The 16,479-nt window shown below is 46.2% G+C and overlaps 1 protein-coding gene across 2 annotated transcripts in view; it reads right to left on the reverse strand.

The window, feature by feature from the left end:
* Positions 1 to 335: 335 nt before the first annotated feature.
* LOC146783023 (eukaryotic translation initiation factor 4E type 2-like) overlaps positions 336 to 16,479 on the reverse strand; it is a 92,642-nt gene continuing 76,498 nt past the window's right edge. Inside the window, exons 7-8 of one of the 2 annotated variants that reach the window (XM_085639224.1) lie at positions 2,060 to 2,103; positions 1,084 to 1,917 (exon numbers count right to left, since the gene is read on the reverse strand). In XM_085639224.1, the coding sequence (XP_085495350.1) occupies positions 1,751 to 1,917; positions 2,060 to 2,103 (211 nt within the window). In that variant the 3' untranslated portion in view covers positions 1,084 to 1,750. Of the gene's footprint in view, positions 1,918 to 2,059; positions 2,104 to 16,479 lie in introns of both variants that reach the window. The other variant, XM_085639225.1, reaches the window with a different exon arrangement.

The following is a 16,479-nucleotide window of genomic DNA, read 5'->3' on the forward strand; positions in this document are numbered from 1 at the left end:
GCAGAGATGTGTCTCGTTTCATTTCCATTGTTGATTTGAAGTGGATTACTGTATTATCTCCAGCAATGCATATTTCTTATGTCTATGCTTTTACAAATCTTCAAAATAAAAACTAATTTTAAAAAAGAATAACAGAGTAAAAGAGTGGGGCAACAGCAGGGACAAGCCTCACCTGAAGGTCTGCTGCTTTCAAAGTCAAACTTGCATGGTTGTGAATTCAGATACCCATCTGCTTGCTTGAGAAAGGACTTGCGAACAAGCAAGAAAACAGAACTAATTAGTACACAGCAGTAATTTCTTGCTTCTTGCACTGCATATAGTTTAAGAGGAATATATATATATATTTTTTTTTAATCACAAGAAATAAAACCCAAGAACCAATTAAACAAAAAAAAAAAAACCCAGAGTCAAACCTTTGATGAAACATTATTTTCTAATCACGCTTATTAGACTGAAAATGGAATACAATTTCTTAAAACTACTGAGCCATACTAACAAGAGGGATGAGCAACGTCAGTGTTTACCTTCGACAACGAATGAGATTTGTAGGTCACAATTTCAAATCAGTGTCCTTCATAGGACATGAAATATGGTCTGATTAGTTGGTAAGAACAACTTCTCTTACCGTGCTTAGAAACCAGCATATTTTCATTAACCACTATATAAAGGAACAGGTTCTTACAGGGATTATGGATTTCTGATCAAGGAAAATATGGCACAATGTAGTGCATCTATCGTGCAACGGTGGCTGGCGCAGTCTCCGTGCGCCTCTCATCCGGGAACAGAGAACAGACACATTGAACAGTCGAGTGGATGTTTTGGGACTTGAAGACTTTCTCTGGTTTCGGACCAGTCATCACACGTCACAACAGTCCCCCATACCCTACAAGCTCCAGCAGCATTCAGAGTACAGGAAACACTGGCCATGGAACCAGAGTCACACAGATGTGCACCACAAGGCTGTTCAGATGCACAGATAATGAAAAGACCAAAGCACAATACGGACGCTGGGGTGGGGAAGCTCAGATGCCTCCACCGACTCGACGGAACAAGCCAAACCATAAATAAAGGCATGAGCAGAAATTTTTTGGAAATGTCATTTTATTTATAGTATTCAAGACTAAACCCATAATGCTCCGATTGAAAAGAGTGTATAGTGATTGCTTTGGTTTCCAGTTTCATTGTCTCATCTTTCCAAGAGAGGCAATTCTGACAGTCCACAGAACAGCTGAGGCCATTCAATTCTAGGTAAGCGACAGCTAAGGAAAAGTGTGGGTTGGCCCACCAGTTAGAGGGAATCCACTGAACGAAGATGGCGACAATAAACACACCCTCATTCCTTCCCTCAGCTAGTCTAGATCTCATTCCAAGTCTGCTTGTCCTGCTGATCCAAGTCATCTCTACCAAAAGGGCCTGGATCTGCAGTCGCACAATAAAAACGCCTTGCCACCAAAACAAACTTACCATCAAATATTTTTAAAAAACGGTATCAACATTTTAAGTAAGGGACTGACAAAAGGTACAGGAGAATACATTTTTTTCCTCAAAAACCCCAAGGCTGTATGTAACTTCCTTCAGAAGAAGTTCTTGCATTCCGACCGACGCAGAACTTCATCCAAACAGCTGCCTGCAGGCAGCAACTTGAGTGTGTTCAAGACCATTTTAAAAGATGACCTAACAGCACATGGTAAGGAAGTCGCCCAAATTCTCGGATCTAAAGTCTAGGCAGCAGACAGTCTTGTGATGAGCATTAGCTCCATGAGCTCACAGAAGGGTTGAGCTTCCATTTGTCGTCGGCGCCGAGGTCACGTGGCGGTTTGCCGGCTCTACTGTCCACCTCGGAAACTCTGGAAGGTGGCCGGAACAAGTTGATTTTCCTAGAGGGCAATCTTTGTGTTGCGGAAGCTGGAGTTATCTCTGGAAAAAAAAAAAAAAGAACACTGTGACAATGCTACTGGTGGAGCTAAATGAACTACTTCATTCTGTGACTGAAGACCACATTTTAGGCAAGTTGTGAAATGGTAAAGAAAAGTCCCGGGGTGTTTAACCTTCCACTTACCAGAGCTTGTGAACATGCTGGTTAAATGCGGCTTGCCTGGACCCCTACAGAAACGAAACACATTATCTCATAGGGCTGTCCTAGCCAATATGCTTTAATATATATATTTCTGGTGACCCAGAGAAAAATTGCAAACAGGCAAAGTCACCCAATTCTGAATACTTACTGACCCCCCCTCCCACCACCCTCCCAAAAAAAAGGCAGCAATCCCTGGATCAGCACAGTTTCTTGTTTAAAGATTGGACCCATCACTTTTTGATTGACATCAGCAGTGCAACAAATGAAGTGCCGGCGAGCACACAGGACACAAACTGCAAAGATAAGAGTTAGAGTGCTTTGCAGAAGGCAGAGTTTTTGCAGCTACTACTCAAAGCCCCTTTGGAACTCTTTAAACGAAGCTAAAGTTTCTTGTTAAACAAGCCATGAATGACCCTGTAGTCGAACTAACCTGGTATTCAACCAACTCTTAATGGGACTGACCAAGATTTGGTCAGCTCAGGGCATATGGAGTACTTAAACCTTCATCCAAGTCTCTGGCAGATGGATGTGTGACAGACCAAAATATGAATGGCCTAAATGCAGTTTCAATTAGGGGAATTCACATTTCCATGCATATTTTAAAAGTAACTGGCAGGGTGCTCGACCCATGCAACATTTTAGCCACTAAACAGGAGTCCTAAGACAGATGACGTAAACAAAGCCCATACCCAGATTGGAATGCATGGTTTCCCTGGCCTGAACCAAAGGGGAGTGATGGTCATACTTTCCATCACAAATAGGCCTCATATCATACTGGGAAGGCAGATGGAACCTTTCACAGTTAGAATGGATGAACCAGGACCTGCCGCTTCGATCACAGCAACTGCGATAGACGTCTACACAACAGCATTTGTAACTCTACATCTTCACCTAGACTTGTCTCAGTGATGTGGGCATTCCCAATTCCAGGGTTAGTTCCAAATCCTAAAAGTAGAGCATTTCTAAATCTAGGATAAGTATCAAATGTGTGGAAAGCTCTTCCTTTCTTAAGTTTGCAGACTGTTTATTCAAAACTTTTCAAACGCAGCCCAATAGTGTTTGAGGGAAAAATCTTTCCTAAAACTTTTTTTGCAGGAATTTTTGCTTACAGGCAATATTTTCCAAAATTCTATAGTCTTCCAACAATCCTTTCTTAAAGGACCAGGCATTCCTAATTGCAGCATTTGCATCTAGATAGTTTAGAAGAGTTGTTTTGTTTAAAAAAAAAAAAAAAAAAAAAAACTGAGGACAGCGGAGGTCCTCCATGAGGATTACTTTCCGTGCTAAATAGAACCCTAACATCTTTGTATTTTATTGGTTTATAATGTGTTGCACAGTTCGGGTGACAACCCCAAGACCCGGAACTGGCGCTCCATAAATAACCAGCAAAAGAGAGACTGGTTTACGTTAAGCACGGGGTGACGCTTCAGGGAGATACAGATAAGGAATACTAAAGGCAGGAATATGTTCACGTGGCACCAGTTTGGCAAAAGGAAGGCAGAGGGTTTACACTGGCTACATACAAAAGAAATGTATGGAAAAAAAACTGAAAATAGTTTATTCCACATCGCAGAGGCCACAAACACTTATTTTGGAACATAACTACTTAATGAATTAGTGCAACATAATTTGAGGTCAGGGCCTTCACAACAGAACTATGGGGCCAGGATTGAGAGTATCGTAAATGTACTGATATTTTAGAAACGCCTATTGCTTATAGCATCATATACTTGCCTCTAAGCGCAGTTCTCCAGTAATGGTATCTTACACAGAAGCACATGCTATCACCATTCTGTCACCAGACTGGGGGTCCAGGCACATTTAGAACAGAAGCATAAGTCGCATAAACATGAATGTATGCGGTACACTATTATGAGCTCCTAATCCACCTCACCATGTGTGACAAACTCCAGCCAATGAGGCGGAGGCGTTCTGAAATACATTTCACCCGACGGACACCATGTGCAGATCTTCAAAGCACAAGCGTGTAAGGCATTATATTTTTATCAAAGGGTATAAGGAGGGGCTGCATACGAGTCAATCAAACCAAGCAGCATTGGCCCTTTAGTTACTCGCTTCTCCACCTCTCGTGATCAGTAAGCAGTATGCTCAAAAGATGGAGGCTAGAAAGGCTCATGGGCGCAGCACCAATCACTCCTGGCCTGAAGATGCAGGCAATAATGCCCCCAAGGTCTGGCTGGCTGCCACGTTGCAGCTTCACATATCTCGGATAGATACGTAGGTATTTTGAGCCCATACATAGCATATGGGCCGAATAAATAATTCTTCGCGTTTGCTAGAGAGCAAAATGTGACCTGGAATTAGTAAAATGTGAGGGCACTCGAATCAAAGCATTAGCACCGTATTCTGGGGAAGCCTCCCCGTTGTAGTCTCCAGGAGAAGCACGTGGCAGCAAACACTGTTTCTGTGCCACCTGAGTAGCTTCACACCAGGATTCTTCTCCACTTCCCTGAGATGACGACACTCAGCTTCTGAGCACGAAAAGCAAGGTCAGCAGCAGAGCGGACCAGGGACTGCAGATCAGGAAGAGCAGGGAAGACATGAAGTATGCAGTCCTCTGGTGAGTGGAGCTCAGGGCACAACCGCTCACTGGCTGGAGGTGGGTGTGGCTTACAGTTCTGCACAAACGCATGGGTTTACTGCTACGGTTTACAATGTACCTGTGATCCTCAGCATGGCTAAAGGAGCAATCGAGCAGGAGAATCTATGAAAGATCCAATCCTGGAGAACGACAAATGATACAAGGAGGAGACATCAAAAATAACACTGATGCAAGAGCTAGTCACCATGGATAGTGCTATGGGGAGGCGGGTCTGGAGGCGCAGTGGGGAGGCGGATCTGGAGGCACAGTGGGGAGGCGGATCTGGAGGCACAGTGGGGAGGCGGTGCTGCAGGAGCTGGTCACCATGGGCCTATAGTGAGATAGTCAAGGAGTCAGTCACCGGATCCATGGATTGTAGTGCTGAACAAGCCAGTCACCGGATCTATGGATTGTTTTACTGAAGGAGCCAGTCACCTGATCCATGGATTGTAGTACTGAAGGAGCCAGTCACCTGATCCATGGATTGTAGTGCTGAAGGAGCCAGTCACCTGATGTATGGATTGTACTGCTGAAGGAGCCAGTCACCTGATCCATGAAGGAGCCAGTCACCTGATCCATGGATTGTAGTGCTGAAGGAGCCAGTCACCTGATGTATGGATTGTAGTGCTGAAGCAGCCAGTCACCGGATCCACGGATTGTATTTCTACGGGAGCCAGTCACCTGATCCATGGATTGTAGTGCTGAAGGAGCCAGTCACCTGATCTATGGATTGTATTTCTACAGGAGCCAGTCACCGAATCCATGGATTGTATTTCTACAGGAGCCAGGCACCGGATCTATGGATTGTATTCCTGAAGGAGCCAGTCACCTGATCCATGGATTGTAGAGCTGAAGGAGCCAGTCACCTGATCCACGGATTGTATTTCTACAGGAGCCAGTCACCGGATCCATGGATTGTAGTGCTGAAGGAGCCAGTCACCTGATCTATGGATTGTAGTGCTGAAGGAGCCAGTCACCTGATCCATGAAGGAGCCAGTCACCGGATCCATGGATTGTAGTGCTGAAGGAGGCAGTCTCCTGATGTATGGATTGTATTCCTGAAGGAGCCAGTCACCTGATCCATGGATTGTAGCGCTGAAGGAGCCAGTCACCTGATCCATGGATTGTAGTGCTGAAGGAGCCAGTCACCTGATCCATGGATTGTAGTGCTGAAGGAGCCAGTCACCGGATCCATGGATTGTAGTGCTGAAGGAGGCAGTCTCCTGATGTATGGATTGTATTCCTGAAGGAGCCAGTCACCTGATCCATGGATTGTATTTCTACAGGAGCCAGTCACCGAATCCATGGATTGTATTTCTACAGGAGCCAGTCACCTGATCTATGGATTGTAGAGCTGAAGGAGCCAGTCACCGGATCCATGGATTGTAGTGGTGAAGGAGCCAGTCACCTGATCCATGGATTGTAGTGCTGAAGGAGCCAGTCACCTGATCCATGGATTGTAGTGCTGAACAAGCCAGTCACCGGATCCATGGATTGTAGTGGTGAAGGAGCCAGTCACCAGATCTATGGATTGTAGTGCTGAAGGAGGCAGTCACCTGATCTATGGATTGTAGTGCTGAAGGAGGCAGTCTCCTGATGTATGGATTGTAGTGCTGAAGGAGGCAGTCTCCTGATGTATGGATTGTAGTGCTGAAGGAGCCAGTCACCTGATCCATGGATTGTAGTGCTGAATGAGCCAGTCACCTGATCCATGGATTGTAGCGCTGAAGGAGCCAGTCACCTGATCCATGGATTGTAGTGCTGAAGGAGCCAGTCACCTGATCCATGTATTGTAGTGCTGAAGGAGCCAGTCACCTGATCTATGGATTGTAGTGCTGAAGGAGCCGGTCACCTGATCCATGGATTGTAGTGCTAAACGAGCCAGTCACCGTATCCATGGATGGTAGTGCTGAAGGAGCCAGTCACCGGATCCACGGATTGTATTTCTACGGGAGCCAGTCACTTGATCAATGGATTGTAGTGCTGAAGGAGCCAGTCACCTGATCTATGGATTGTATCCCTGAAGGAGCCAGTCACCAGATCTATGGATTGTAGTGCTAAAGGAGCCAGTCACCGGATCCACGGATTGTATTTCTACGGGAGCCAGTCACCGGATCTATGGATTGTAGTGCTGAAGGAGCCAGTCACCTGATCTATGGATTGTAGTGCTGAAGGAGCCAGTCACCTGATCCATGGATTGTAGTGCTGAACGAGCCAGTCACCTGATCCATGGATTGTAGTGCTGAAGGAGCCAGTCACCGGATCCACGGATTGTATTTCTACGGCAGCCAGTCACCTGATCAATGGATTGTAGTCCTGAAGGAGCTATTTGCCGTCAGATGATCTATGGGAGCCAGTGCTTCAGGAGCTAGTCATCATGAGATCGTCTACTGGAAATAGCGCTGTAGCAGCTGGTCGCCACAATATGATCTGTAGTGCTGTAGATGCAGGTAAATGTGAGTTATCTATGGAAGATAGCACTGCAGAAGCTAGTCACCATGAGTCTATGGTGAGACCGTGCTGAAAGAGCTAGTCATCATGAGATGGCCTATCGGAGTAGTGCTGCAAGAGCCAGTAGCTTTGAGACAATCTACAGTCCTGTAGGAGCTAGTTAATTTGAGACAGTTATGGGAGATAGCACTGCAAAAGCCAGTAACCATGGGCTCGGCCATAGTGTAGTAGGAGCTACTCACCATCACACTATGGGAGATACGGCTGTAGGAGTTTTCCGCCACACTAAAACTTTAATTCAGTCGGTGAAATTTGAGACAGAGTTTGCATTCCGTTATAGGCTTTGCTGCATAACTGTTACCTTTTTCCAACCATTGTGCGATAGTTCTGCACAGTCACTCATCTCATGTATGAAGGAGTCTGGCCTTCTGGATGATAGAAGTATCTGCAATGCAGCCACCATCAATCCTGAACTGCATGTCTCCCTCCACAAATTGAAAGATTTTCCTACCATTACCCATGCCCCTAGGTAATAAAGAGTGGTGGTAGAGTGCTAGAAACACAAAATGCCATCCTGCAACTGTTGGCAAGAAGTAACTGCATACGGAAATGTAATCCATCTAACACTGCTTCCTATTGGAGAGTAACAGTGCTCAGGCGATAGAAGTAGGCAGGTGGTAGCCCCTATGTCACCAAGCGCACTTTCACAGAGTCTCCGAAAAGGGAGCCTACTGGAGAAAAAGCAGCTTTGTCAGGGAGAGGAACAGAGCCGATGCCAGTCTGTGAGAAATGGGAGGCAACAGCTGCTATGCATGGAAATAAAGAGCAAGTATCGATCATGCACTTTCCAGAGGTGAGGAGCAGGGAGTAGCCGTTTACTTGACGGGAGGAGGAGAAGCAGCAAATTAATGGCAGTTTGGGAAAGGGAGGATGTTATTCTCTCTGGAGAATGTTAAGCTATATTACAGGATGTAAGTATGCTGGTAAATACTTTTTACAGCCAAATTCATGCTCCATGGAGGTCCTTTTTTGGTACATGTGCCTCCAATCCCAACTCTGGATATGTGCTGTAAAGCGAGATATAATCTTTGAAGTCGCTATCCATCTCAGAAGTAACAACATGCAGCACATTCAGGAAGCCTCAACTATAGCAGGCATCAGTCAGCCGTGGATGTATTTTACACAGTGAGTAGGGAACCCTCTGCTCTGGTGCAAAACTCCTATTAAAAATTTCACATTCTGTTAAAAAAAAAAGGACGAAAATATTTTAGAAATCAAATTGTTAATGACTAAGAAGCTAGCTGTGTGCTGCAGCAACAAATGATGGATGGCATGCTGAATAAATCAAACATCCACTCCCAGTCAAGAGATCTAGGTTTAATCCATCTTTTTTGCCCACTATGCCTCCGCAGTTTGGACCCAGCCAAATGCAAATCATGCTTGAACCTGCTCTTCATGGGTACAGTCCAGCCTGAACTACCATGGACTGGAAAAAAGCATCCTAGGACTGGTTTCAGGGTATTACCCCTCATCAGGTAGGCTAGCTTGAATCCAGTTTCACAGCGAGCTAAGGACCCACATCTGGACATACCCATCCCACTTAGGACGAAAAGTGCTGCAGCAACAAATGATGGACGAAACACCGAGTAAATCAAACATTCACCACCAATCAAGAGATCTGGGATAAATCCATTGTTCTTTTCCTCACTACACCACACCAGTTGAGGTGAACATTTGATTTACTCAGCATTCAGTCCATCATTTGTTGCTGTAGCACTTTATACCCTAAGTGGGAATGGCATACCCAGACATGGGTCCCTTTCTTGCTGGGCTGCTGGATTCAAGCTAGCCTGGCTGATGAGGTGAAATCACGAAACCGGTCCCAGGATACTCGTTTCCAGTCCAGGGAGGACCTGGCCTGGCAGTTTGGGCTGGACTGTTCCCATGAGGAGCAGGGTCAAGACGGATTTGCACATCGATGGGCCCAAACTGCGATGGTGTAGTGAGCAAAAGAACAATGGATTTAACCCAGGTCTCTTGAATGGGGTGAATGTTTGATTTACTCAGCATTCCGTTCATCATTTGTTGCTGTAGCAATAAGACGCTAGCTGGACACAGGTATAGAAGAAAAGCACAAGGACATTATAACCGGTGTACAAACAGATTAAAGAACCTACACTCCGCACTTACTTATTTTTTTAAGGAGAAAGAAGCCCCTTCGGCTCCTCATTTATGGTTATTAAAATCTGGCCAAAGGTAAGTATTAGTTTTTAAAAATCTATGGTGATCCACTCTCCACCTACTACTGTACAAAAAAAAAAAAAAGAATCATACAAATACTTTTCTTAACTGGGACACACTTGTGGAAAAGAACTATAAAAGTGTACAATTTGCACACTGGGCTGAGAGTCCAGACTTGGTAGAGAAGCAAGCATTGAACGTCCATGGCGACCCTTATCTACTGAAATTCTATATGTATCAATAATGCAGGCCACAGAAGGCGCAGCTTGTGTAAATTATCTTATCAGCTCAAAAGCTGCACTTTGGTTTCTAAAGGAGACAAACTTCCTTAATGCAATCAGGATGCATAGTAAATGGCTTCTGTCTCGCTCAAACAACGCATTGACAAATGAAGTTTTTCGCTTGATTTTAGTTTCTTGAACCTCTGGTCTACCAAAGAGGAGACTGGCTCTAGCTACAGAAGAATGATCTAGATTGGTTAGTACAGAACAGTATAAAACACTATTAATATATTTTAGGGAGGGTATTTCAGAATGAATCCGTGTCTGCTAGGTCTGCTCCAAGAACTGATGCACGACTGAAGATCTTGGAGGGCAAAGTTGGGAAAAATTAAGTGGAAAGGAATTTCAAGGATTCAGAAGTGGTGGGTGACGGGAATGGCAAGCTTTGCACACAAGCAGATGCTTTCGTAAACGTTAGATCTTTGTCCAAAAGCTATATTCTAGAATATTTGAAAAAGAATGAGCGATGGAAGATGCCATATGCCAAAGATGCAATGATCGTATGAAGATGTGACAGTAAATCCAAGCGCGATTACTTTTAGAGGAATCGGTGAAGTTTCCAACATATTTCCCAGGGTCGCCGGAGATGCTGGAGACAAATGTAACAGGAGTAGAGCTGAGGTAAAATAGACAAGCGCTGATCCAGGGATTTACTCTCACTGCCTCTTTTTGGTGGGAGGTGAAAGAACTATAGAATTAACACAGTCGGGTGATGCAGTGCATGCTATACCCACTCTTGATCACCAGAAGTACATGCCGCAAACTCTGGTGGCGAAGATGGAAAAACACAATGGGCTTGGCCACATACCTTAATCCTATACCAAGGTCCGTCTAGTTTGTGAAACCTTCGTCACCAACCCTCTCTGCAGCTCTGAAAGAGAAGCATCCTGCCTTTTCTTATAAAGACTGATGACTCACAGACTGCCCCCAGTACTCACCGAACTAGGACTAGCAGCACTTTTCTTTGTCGATAGAAAACACTGCAACATTTCAATCCGAATTTGGTTGGTGTGAGCCGAGTCCTTGACCCCCATCTCCAGCTGCGTCTGCCCAGGTGACGGCAGATGCAGGCAAGTAGAACAGAGCAATATTCAGAGTCTCTGAAGCGCGCTGTATGCTTCTGCGTTCTCCGTGACATTGCTGTACAGCACAAGAATTGAGGCAGAACAGGCTGCTGTGGGACATTGATATCTAGAGGTGGGGTTTTTAGTATAACCAGGAAGATTGGCGCTCAGACTAGTACGCGGTATGTGGATTATGCTCAGAGTGTGTACGGTGCTGCCAGGTCGGGGGAATTACCCAATAACCCTCGTTGATGTGTGAGTCAAAGAACCCACAACAGTCTTGTAAACACAGTCCTGGGCACACGTGGTGGGGGTATAATAATAGCATGGTAGTCTTGTTTAGATCGAAATTGCTGTGGTAGACATCAGTGTAATGTTCACGGTTATTTAATAAAGCAACAACAGAATGGAATCAAACAACCAGCCGACACGTGTTTCGTCACAAGGAAACTGTCCCGTGACTCTTCAGGGCTGCATGGCGTTGCTGAAAAGGGGGGTGAGGTCGCGTAGAACCGGTGATAATTCCGACCCGGTTATGGGTGCCAGGAGAACCTCAGGTGAGTGGTGCCCCTGCTCTGGTGCCTTGCGAGGCCGTCAAAGAGAAGAAGTCCTATGTTACTTGAGGTGTCGTCACGGCGAGTAAGTCGTGCTGCGGGTGGGCGTGGAAGCTGGAAGACGCAAACGGATCCAGTGTCTCTCAACCTCCCCAGCGGCAACTACAGGCGTACCCGCCCTCTCGCTCCCCCGCTATCCTGGAGGACTCCTCACACGGTACACCCAGGCTTCCACGCCCACCCGCAGCACGACGTACTCGCCGTGACGACACCTCAAGTAACATAGGACTTCCTCTCTTTGACGGCCTCGCAAGGCACCAGAGAAGGGGCACCACTCACCTGAACTTCTCCTGGAACCCATAACCGGGTCGGAATTATCACGGGTTCTACGGGACCTCATCCACCTTTTCAACAAAGCCATACAGCCCTGAGGAGTCACGGGACAGTTTCCTTGTGACGAAACACGTGCCGGCTGGTTGTTGTGGGACATTGCAAATCATCCTGGGGCTCCATCCCTTCGGCTTCTGAGAGCTCTCAATGGAGAATTTAAATCAGACAAAAGCGGAGACTCCAACTCGTACTTAAAAGTCGCAATGAGACCTACATAAGGATAGGGAGGTCTGCGGCTCCGTCTAACGTTCTCGTGTGAGACCCACAGTGAAGCTGGCGTGAGAAGGGACAGTCAAATGAGAGGCATAACTACTCCAGAGTTGGCTATTCTCCACATAACCACCATCCTTAAATATACAGCAGATCCCTGGGTATAGAAGCATTTATTCGGACTATGTGTGTCCCTTCATGTGCATTCCTTTGTATAAATGTGTACAATAATTAGGTTTATAAATATATAGATATTCGTTTGTTCTGCCTAACAAATGTACATATTACTCATGGGTATATTATTCTATGGTTAACATGTATATAGGTCACTACATAAATAAGTAAATCTTTATCATAATTATCTACAATTGCTTCACTATTGAATTACAAAAATATATAAACCAAAAACAAATTAGCTTACAGTACAGTAACACTTGAAAGTCTGAGTTTATTAAACAACTTAAATCGAATATGCTACTTACCAGTATGCATCTGTTCTTGGCATGTAGGGCTGCTGACATTCATATCTGTGCATAGATCGCCGCCTAGTGTTGGGTCCGGATGATTGCACATTGTTGTCCTGGAAGAGTTTTCGAAGTATCACGAGATAGGTGGCTCCTCCCCTGGACTACAGTGCGAATGGGCATCCTCTCCATCCTTAGATTGTTTTTCACCATTGTGGCAGTGATGGAGTAGATACAGTAAGTGATGACCATGTTATACAGTAAGTCTGAGTGCTGCAGCCACTACAGGCGCCGGGGAGGAGGGTGGGCGATATGAATGTCAGCAGCCCTACATGCCAAGAACAGATGCATACTGGTAAGTAGCATATTCGGTTCGAGGCATGTGGGCTGCTGAATTCATATCTGTGCATAGATTATATAGCAGTCCCTCCATTAGCGGCGGCTGCCCGTGCCAGCTGCAGCAGTCTGAAAAAGCGTTTTGAGAACAGCCTGTCCTACAGCTGCCTGCTGTTTTGAATGTACATCTACGCAGTAATGCTTAGTAAATGTATGTATAGTGGACCATGTGGCTGCTCTACATATTTCCTCTAAAGGAATGTTACCCAGGAAAGCCATGGACGCTCCTAACTTCCGTGTGGAGTGGGCCCTTGGGGGAATCGTTAATGTGCGTTTAGCTTTTTGATAGCATATTTGAATACATTTAACGATCCAACTGGCTATCCCTGCTTTGGAAATGGCGTTGCCTTTGTGTTGTGGAGAAAAAGCAACGAAGAGTTGTTGTGTTTTCCTAAAATCCTTTGTTCTGTCTATATAGTACATGAGGGCCCTCTTTACATTTAGTGTATGGAGCATTCTCTCTGCGACATTTTCTGGATTAGGAAAGAAGACCGGCAGTTCAATAGTTTGATTTATGTGGAACTGCGATATGACTTTAGGCATGAACGTGGGGTTGGTACGTAATACAACCCTGTTTGCGTGAACCTGTATGAATGGCTCTTGAATGGTTAGTGCCTGGAGTTCACTAACTCTTCTCAACGAAGTGATCGCCACTAAGAAAGCTACTTTCCAGGTGAGGAATTGAATCTCAAATGAATGTAGAGGTTCAAAAGGTGGACCCATTAATCTGGTGAGGACCACATTTAGGTTCCACACTGGAGCCGGTGGGTGCCTTGGAGGAATCACTCTTTTGAGTCCCTCTAAGAAGGCTTTGATGGCGGGCACCCTGAATAAAGAGAGGTGCTGCCTGTTTTGAAGATAGGCGGCTAACGCGGTGAGGTGTATACAGATGGAGCTATACGCCAGATTGCATCTGTATAAGTGTAACAGTTAACAGATGATGTTCTGAATGGATGCATCCAGCGGATTAATGTCATTGTGAGTACAGTAAATGACAAACCTTTTCCATTTAGCCACATAGCAAGCCCTGGTTGTGGGTTTCCTGGCCTCCTTGATGATATCCATACATTCAGGAGGCAGGTTGAGGTAGCCAAACTCTAAGACTTCAGGAGCCAGATCGCTAGGTTTAGCTGCTGCGGATCTGGGTGCTGAATTGCGCCAAGGTTCTGTGTTAAAAGATGGGGTGTTAGCCGCAGTCTTTGATGCGGTACCACGGAAAGTTCTAGAAACGTGGTGTACCATGGCTGGCGTGCCCACGTGGGAGCAACCAGGATGAGTGTTAGGGAGTGTTGCCGCAGTTTGTGTGCCACCAGCGGTATCAAGGGCGCTGGGGGAAAAGCGTACGCAAATCTGCCGGACCAGTTCATCCATATCGCATTGCCCTGTGACTGCGGATGTGGGAACCTGGCGGCAAAGCTTTGGCATTTTGCGTTTTCGTTTGTGGTGAATAGGTCTATCTCTGGATGACCCCACTGTTGGAAGTACGGTTGGAGTACTGACGGATGCAGCTCCCACTCGTGCATTTGGTGGCTGTGTCTGCTGAGCAGATCCGCCATCTGGTTGTCCTTGCCCGGGAGGTGTTCCGCCATGAGGAATATGTTCCTCTGAATGGCCCACTTCCACATGCTCTGAGCCAGATGAGACAACTGTGGAGAGTGTGTTCCTCCCTGTTTCTGTATGTAGTACACGGCAGTCATGTTGTCCGTCCGGATCAACACGACTTTGTTGCACAAGTGTACTTTGAATGCCTTCATTGATAGGAAGATTGCCAGCAGTTCTAGAAGGTTGATGTGCATCTTCTTTTGGTGCGTAGTCCATAGTCCCTGCACGGTGTAATTGAGTACATGAGCTCCCCATCCCTGGAGAGATGCGTCCGCCGTCAGTGTTATTTGTGGGACAGGTTCTTGGAAAGGTCGGCCCTTGCAGAGGTTTTGTGGATTCCACCAATGCAGAGAGTTGTATGCCCGACCGCTCACCAACACTAGGTCTGTCAATTGTCCTTGAGCCTGATTCCACTGACGTGCCAAGCACTCCTGAAGCGGGCGCATATGTAGTCTCGCGTGCAGGAGGCCATCATGCCTATTAACTGCATGAACACTCGCGCTGGAAGGGAGTGTTGAGGTTTGAACTTTGTGATCAGCAGTTGCATGCTGTTGATCCTTACTAAATTTGGCTGAGCTGTGGCTGCCAGAGTGTTTATGGTCGCGCCCAGGTACTGGCGTACGTGTGCGGGTTGAAGATGTGATTTTGGATAATTCAGTGAGAATCCTAGACTGTGAAGAAGGTGAATGGTGTGGGATATGTGGCTGGCACATTGCTGGGCTGACTGTGCCTGAACAAGCCAGTCGTCCAGGTAAGGGAAGACGTGAATGTGCTGTCTCCGTAAATGTGCAGCCACTGTCGCTAGGCACTTGGTAAAGACCCTGGGTGCTGTTGTTACTCCGAAAGGGAGAACTTTGAACTGATAATGTTGATCCTGAATAGTGAACCTGAGATATTTTCTGTGCGATGGGTGTATGGGTATGTGGAAATACGCATCTTTCAAATCCAGTGTGGCTAGGAAGTCTCCCTGACTGAGTAACTGTAGAACCTGCTGGAGGGTGAGCATATGAAAATGCTCTGACAGAATGTAGTGGTGGAGGGGTCTCAGGTCTAGTATAGGTCTGAGAGATCCGTCCTTTTTTGGGACCAAGAAGTACAGAGAGTACACTCCTGTCCCCTGTTGGTTTACGGGCATGACCTCTATTGCACCTTTTTGCAGCATACTTAGTACTTCCTGCTGCAATAATGCCAAGTGCTCTACTGACATAGGACGGTGCTTTGGCGGTATGTTGGGTGGAGTGGACATTAATTCGAGACAGTAAACGTACTGGATAATGTCCCTGACCCACCTGTCTGTGGTGATGGACTTCCAGACTGACAGGAACTGTTGGAGTTTCCCCCCCCCGACAGGTTTTATGTGGTCGGGGGGCAGGGAGAAGGCGTCACAGTTTGTTTTTGGGGGAGGACCTGGTGTTGCCGTACCCACGTCCTCTGCCTTTGGTGCTGGATCCACGATATCCACCTCTATTGTTTATCATAGGTACTTTGTGTACCCGCTTTATTGTACTGCTGCTGGGACCCCTGACCTCTAGCCGCTCCTCTATTACCGGGGCGACGAAAGGAGCCACTCCGAAACTGCTGCGACTGCAGAGCCCCCATAGATTTTGCAGTTTCAGTGTCTTTCTTAATTTTTTCGAGGGTAGTGTCAACCTCGGGGCCAAATAAAAAGTCTGGGTTGACCGGTTGATTTAAGATATTGTTCTGAATTTCAGGTTTGAAGCCTGAGATTCTCAACCATGCGTGCCTCCTCAACATTACACTAGTGTTGATCGCCCTCGCTGCAGTGTCGGCTGCATCTAGTGCGCATTTGATGGACGCATTTGTAAGGAGTTGGACCTCTCTGATAAGGAGCTCCACTGCCTCTTTGTAGTCATCTGGCAAGTGTTGTAGCAGCGATTCTAGTGTGTCATAGTGTGACCTATCATATTGGGCCAGGAGTGCCTGGGTGTTGGCAATGCGCCAGATGTTTGCTGCTTGCGCTGCTATCCTTTTGCCTGATGTCTCCAGCACTTTGGACTCCTTGTCGGGGGGAGGAGCATCACCTGTTGTTTGTGAATGTGCTCGTTTGCGAGAATTAGAAACAACCATGGAGTCTAATGGTAACTGACCCTTAATGTACATAGGGTCTCCGGGTGCTGGCTTGTATT

Source organism: Triturus cristatus, chromosome 12 (genome assembly GCF_964204655.1).
Source record: "Triturus cristatus chromosome 12, aTriCri1.1, whole genome shotgun sequence".
Lineage (NCBI taxonomy): Eukaryota > Metazoa > Chordata > Amphibia > Caudata > Salamandridae > Triturus > Triturus cristatus.